Here is a 6,655-nt window from a genome sequence, read left to right on the forward strand (position 1 = left end):
CTCACTCTCCTATGCCTCAATTTTCAACCTTCAAACAAGGGCAGCCAATCAGAGAGGAGATAATGGCTCCACATCTCAGTGAACTACTCACAGACTTGCTAGTCTTAATCATGACTATATCAGGTAACTTAATTATTCCACTAATCCTCTGTTTGTTTTTCCTCTTTCTTTCTGGTTTATTTTACTTTAGTTCTTGCATTAATTAATCTAGATATAACTCATGGAGATGATCAGATTTGAGTGGGTTTTATTTTAATTTAATTATTCAAGATATCAGAAATATCTTCTTCTTCGATTCAAGAACAAACTCGACTTTTGTGCTCAACTTGATAATACCTTAATTCAACTTTATTTTGGTGGGTAGGAGTGCAATTATCTGAATCAGCAAGAGTTTTCACCATAGTAAACTACTGCAAAGAAACAATTTGGCCCGGCATCACACCTGGTGAGAACTTTAATGGAGGCGGTTTTGCATTAAAGCCGGGCCAGTCAATGGTCTTCACTGCCCCGGTTGGTTGGGTTGGTCGGATATGGGGTCGAACTGGTTGCAATTTTGACAAAAATGGCAATGGAAACTGCCAAACTGCTAGATGCGGCAATTCCCTCAAATGCAAGGCCTCAGGCCAAACCCCGGCCTCACTGGCCGAGTTCACACTTGCAGCACTCGATTTTTACGACGTTAGCCTCGTCGACGGGTTCAACCTTCCATTAGTAGTTACACCGGTGAACGGTCATGGTAACTGTTCTGTTGCTGGTTGTGACGGTGATTTGAGGCCCAATTGTCCAGCTGAACTTTCTGTTAAATCTGGTGGGAAGATCATCGCCTGCCGGAGTGCATGTGATGTATTTGACACCGACGAGTACTGTTGCCGGGGTGTCTACGGTAACCCAACGATATGTAAACCTACATTCTACTCCAAGAAGTTCAAGGAAGTATGTCCTGCAGCATATAGTTATGCATATGATGATCCGACCAGCATTTTTACATGCTCTGGGCCAGACTACATCATCTCCTTCTGTTCATCAAGGTCAGTGAGTAGGTTTAACATGGTTCATTTAAGCCAGTTTGCCCAAACCGGCTGGTATTTTTTGCCCTGATTAGTTGGGCCCGGATGGTCTGGTTTTTTGAATGAACCAAACCGAATCCAGAAGTTGCTTTGCTGAGTTTGTACGGGTGCAATTTGGGCGGGTTCATTCTGAGCCCAGACCGACCCAATCGGCCAGAGGTTGGATTTTCAACCCTCGGACTGTTTCTGGGTCTCTGGGCCTGGGCCTAAAATTATAAGATTTTTATTTTTCAAAAGTCTCAGCCTAGCCCAACTCTAGTTCAGTCCAAACCCGCCCAGTAATATATAAATATACAATTATAAAATATAAAAATATAATTTTCCATTATTTTATATTTCAGTTATTGGTCTTAAATTGATTTAAGGCATTCTTTTTATTCAGTTGAACTAAAACCTTCTTGAGCCGGCCCAGGACCCGAGCCCAGCCTGATTGTGTCAAAGCCAATCTCACCCAAGTCTCTGGGTTGGGCCTGTATTGACATTAAACAAAGCCCATCTCACCCAAGTTGTATCCCTATGAGATTATTCCATGAACTTCTATATTGATTATTGAACATCCTTCTGTAATTTTTTTTTTTTTTTTTTTGTTTCTTCTTGCTGTCATTTGCAGGAAACAAACCGTGTGCACCTATCACAATAATAAGCTTATCTGCAGTGGATCAAACAGCTTAAAATCACTCAGTCGAAAATGGTGGACCGTGGTGCTTGCATTAACAATGATGATTAATTCTTGGATTGTGTTTTAAAAGAAAAGAACATAAATGTAAATTCATTATTTTTTGAGAGCAATTGTTCCCTCGTACATTTGTACCTGCTACATAAAACAAAATAGTTCTCTTACCGATGGCAAATTTGCATTGTTATTGTTCTGTTATTGTTTTTGTTTTTTTTTTTTCCTTTCTTAGCAATATTTGGGTATCTCTACGAGTTCATTTAATTAATTATGAAATGACCTTTTTGGGGTATTTCTGCTAATTAATTGGACAAAACAAGGGTTTAGTCACTAAAAGAGTATTACTTTGGCATACCGAACTTTTTTACTTCAAAAATATGTTATCTAGATCTCAACGATCAGGTTAAAATCTGCTTGCTTTTCATTAATTTATATTTCACAAAGTGTAGTTTCATGTTTAACAATGTGTATCTACTGTTATATTCAACGAGTCACATCTTTTGTTGTACAATGTAATGAATGCACTATGGATTTTGCCTTAATAACTTAATTTAGGCTACAAACAGATTGGATTGAATTGGGCGTTGTATAATACAAATAAATCAAACTAAAAATGCTCATAATATTACTTATTATTGACAAAATGAATCAAAAGTGACTTTGAGATTGTATTTCATGAACAAAATGAATTAAAAATTAATTGTATGAAACTTGAACCTATGACAATTTAGTAAAAACTTTGACATTCCAACCAACTTTACCATTGGATACAACATTAATTTTGAATGTGAGTATATATATTTACATCAAATCAAATTGGATTATATTGGACCAGATGGGGTGGGTCCATATTTTATCCAATTATAAAAGAATCAACTTTTTTCTTTTGATTTGAAAAAGCTATATATTAACTAAAGCTGAGCTAAAGAGATTTTTTTTCTCCATAAAATGGACAAAATTTTTGATTGAAATTAAGGGTGGATCCAAAGCAAGTTGTTCATGAGCCATTTGAGCTCAGCTCATGAAAAACTCAATTTGGCTTAAATCGAGCTTCAAGCTGAACTCAAGTCCAATATATAGGCTCGATTGTTAATCAATCCAAGCTCAAAAGAAAAAAAAAAAATATATATATATATATATATATATATATATATATATATATATATATCAGCCAATACTTTAATTGACTTTTTAGTAGAGTTGGGCGGGTTTAACAAATCATTTTTTGTATATTTTATGATTTTAAATGTTAAATAATTACATCATTATTATTCTTATATTGATGAAAATGATGTTTTTTTTTGTGGTTTTTAAATCTAAAACAAACAAGGCAAGTAATGAATTTGAGTTCAAATTCAAACGCAAGTAGGCTTGCTCACTAGGCTCAATATCAAGCACAAGCCAAACCAAGCTCAAACATAAAAGCTTTTTATTCAATCCAAATTCGAGCTAATATTTCTACCTTGAATCAAGCTGGAGCCTTATGCGGTACACATTAGCTTTTCAATCCCTTCTAATTCATATATATATATATATAGAAAGAAAGAAAGGCGGTACACATTAGAGGGCCTCTCCTTGCTCCAAACCCCATGTACTGCTCTCTCTTTAATTCTCTCTCCCACCACTCCCAAACTACCAAGTCATCAATTTTTAAATTTTTCTTATTAAAAGCATTCCTGAAATCTCTCTCTTTATCCTCTCTCTCTCCTAAAATCTTTCCACACTCCTAATTTATTGTCCTTAAAACTCTCATTTCCCCACTCTTACTCTCTCTTCTTCTCCCTTTCTACCCAACTTTCTAATAAACTAAGGAACTCATCTCCTAATTCTTAAAACCTCGCCTCATTCTGTAAATAGTTCTCATAACTAACTTTTTTAATACTCCTAATTAATCCCCACTTCCCCACTTCTCTCTCTCTCTCTCTCTCTCTCTCTCTCTCTCTCTCTCTCTCTCTCTCTCTCTCTCCACTACTCAATTGGGTATGGTTTGGTTTTCACTGCTCAATTGGGATTAATTAAAAACCCTCAAGATTCAATTAAAAATATATTTTTTATATATTCATCATTAATTGAAGATTACAAAAGTTTAATATCAAAATATATTACTACTTATAATAATTAGTGTTAGTGACACATTACAAACAAATTAATTAATAACCAATAATAATTAATTATTTTATTAAGATTACAATTAATAATTAATAATTATTTATATTAATAATTCAATTAGTTATTTTATTACTTTTTAATCATTCATAATATTAGTTTTATTAATTAATAACATTATAAAACATTACTATTAATAATAGTAATATTTTTATAAAATAAGAATTATAGAATTTACTAATTCATAACTAAGAATTATTAATGACAATTATAAATTTATTCATAATTTTTTAATATTAATTTTAAAATTTTAAAATAATTATACTATTTTTGCAAATAACTAAAAATACCATAAATTATTACTGTTTTTAGTATTTTATTGTTAATAACTATAACTTAAAATTAATGCTATTAATTTCTAATGGGAACCCATGTTAAGCACGAGTTTTGTTATATATTAGTAAATTTGGGCATGGGTTAGTAAAATATCAATAATTATTGTTATTCCATTTTTGTTATATATTAGTAAATTATCAATAATTATTGAAAATTATGAATAATTTTTCCCTTACCAACCTAGCTCTAACTTGAGCTTTAATCTTGGGTTGGGTTTAGGATTGGATGTGTTGAGCTTTGTAATTCAATTTCTAGGTAGAATATATTGATAATATGTAAATATGTATATCACAAAATGTTGGGCGAGCTCAAATTGATTGAATCGGGCTCAAGCTACTTGTAGCCTCAACCTAAGATCAACTTGAATTTAGGTTAGACTTAAGTTTTTTGGCCTAAGTCCAGCTTGAATTGAAGTTTGAAAACTCAAGCCCAACCTATGCAAAATCTTTAGTTGAGTTGGGTTAGGCTTGGGTAAGGCCTATCCAAGCTACACCTTTAACTCCTTTTGCTGCAAGTTATTTTAACAAAACTCATGCATCGCACGGGTCCCGACTATTATATACTGCAGTAAAACATGCCACATCATATGGCCTCTCCTTGCTCTATTACCCCAACCGATTCTAGAGGGGGTTCAAAATTGCCTTTAGAATCCCATGGAGTTGCCACCTCAGCATTATTTAACTCCCTTTTTCCTCTCCTTTTTATTAGAAAACTAATTATCCTCCACTTTCGCCTAAATCATCTCTAACTACCTCTAGTTCCCATTTATCTTCTAAATTATCTCTAATTCCTATTTATCCTCTCCCCTACTTTTCATCTATATCTATCTAAAGAAAGTTTCAATTAAAAATTTTAACAATTATTTAAATATTATAATGAAATTATGTAATGACATTAAAGTATTTATTAAAAATACAAAAAAAAATTATAATATATTTAATAATATTTATATTATTAATTATTTTATATTTTTATGAAATTCAAAATGAAATTATGTAATAACAATATAAATTACAATTTATAGATTATTCAATTTAATAACTAAATAATAATTTCTAAATATAAATAAAAAATATTTAAATATGATTTAAATAATATAAACTAAAATGTGAAAATAAAAAAATATTTCAATATTTCAATAAATAAATATTTTAAATAACAAAACATTAAAAATTTCTAAATAATTGTATAACAAAATATTTAATACTAGTGGAAACTTGTGCGATGCATGGGTTTTGTTAAAATAACCTGTAGCAAAAGAAGTTAAAGGTGTAGCTTGGACAGGCCTAACCCAAGCCTAACCCAACTCAACTAAAGATTTTGCATAGGTTGGGCTTGAGTTTTCAAATTTCAAGCTGGGCTTAGGCCAAAAATCTAAGTCTAACCTAAATTCAAGTTGATCTTAGGTCGAGGCTACGGGTAGCCTAAACCCGATTCGATCAATTTGAGCCCACCCAACATTTTGTGGTATACATATTTATATATTATTAATATATTGTACCTAGAAATAGACATGTTCATGGGCTGAGCTTCGGGCCCAACTTTACACTATCTCATACTCGGGCTTCAGGCTAGGCCCATTAGAATTTTGACAAAAGCCAAGCCCGAGCCCGGCCCATGAATAGGTCTACCTAGAAATTGGGCTACAAATCTTAGCACGTCCAATCCTAAGCCCAACCCAAGATGTCAGATTAAAGCTCAGGTTAGGGCTAGGTTGGTAAGAGAAAAATTACTAATAATTTTCAATAATTATTGATAATTTACTAATATATAATAAAAATAGAATGGCAATAATTACTGATAATTTACTAACTCATGCCCGAGTTTAACAACCCAAAGTTAAGCCCAAGTTTACCAACTTAGGCCCAACCTAAGCTTTACCTAACATCTTGGGCTAGACTTGGGCTTAGGTGTATTGAGCTATATAACCTAATCAATCATAAAATATTAGTCTGGGCTCAAATGGACTAGATCGAGCTTGAACTACCAAGGCTTCAACCCAAGCCCAACCTGAGTTTAGGTTAGCCTTGAGTTTTATGGCCTAAACCAAGCTTATAGTTTGAAAACTCAAAGCCTAACTCGTGCAAAAGCTTTGGTTGAGCTAGGTCAAGCTTCGGTTAGGCCCACCCAACCCAAGCTACACCCCCTAGCTCCTTTTGCTTCAAATTCTTTTAACAAAACTCGTGCATCACATGGGTTCCATTAGAAATTAATAGCACCACTTTTAATTTATACTTATTAACAATAAATTACTAAACATAGTAATAATTTATAGTATTTTTAGTTATTCACAGAAATAGTTAATAATTATTTTAAAATTTTACAATTAGTATTAAAAATTATGAATAAATTTATAAATGTCATTAACAATTCTTAATTATGAATTAATAAATTTTATAATTCTTATTTTTTT

General features: G+C 32.3%; 1 protein-coding gene across 1 annotated transcript; it reads left to right on the forward strand.

Moving 5' to 3' along the window:
- Positions 1-1,930, forward strand: LOC148874097 (pathogenesis-related thaumatin-like protein 3.5). The gene is made up of 3 exons (XM_088965746.1): positions 1-123; positions 365-1,028; positions 1,678-1,930. The coding sequence occupies exons 1-3, from the start codon at positions 12-14 to the stop codon at positions 1,811-1,813; spliced, it is 912 nt and encodes a 303-aa protein (XP_088821872.1). The 5' UTR covers positions 1-11; the 3' UTR covers positions 1,814-1,930.
- The last annotated feature ends 4,725 nt before the right edge of the window (positions 1,931-6,655 follow it).

The sequence above is a fragment of the Nelumbo lutea genome, chromosome 1 (genome assembly GCF_056320005.1).
Source record: "Nelumbo lutea isolate HS-2025 chromosome 1, American lotus-T2T, whole genome shotgun sequence".
NCBI lineage: Eukaryota > Viridiplantae > Streptophyta > Magnoliopsida > Proteales > Nelumbonaceae > Nelumbo > Nelumbo lutea.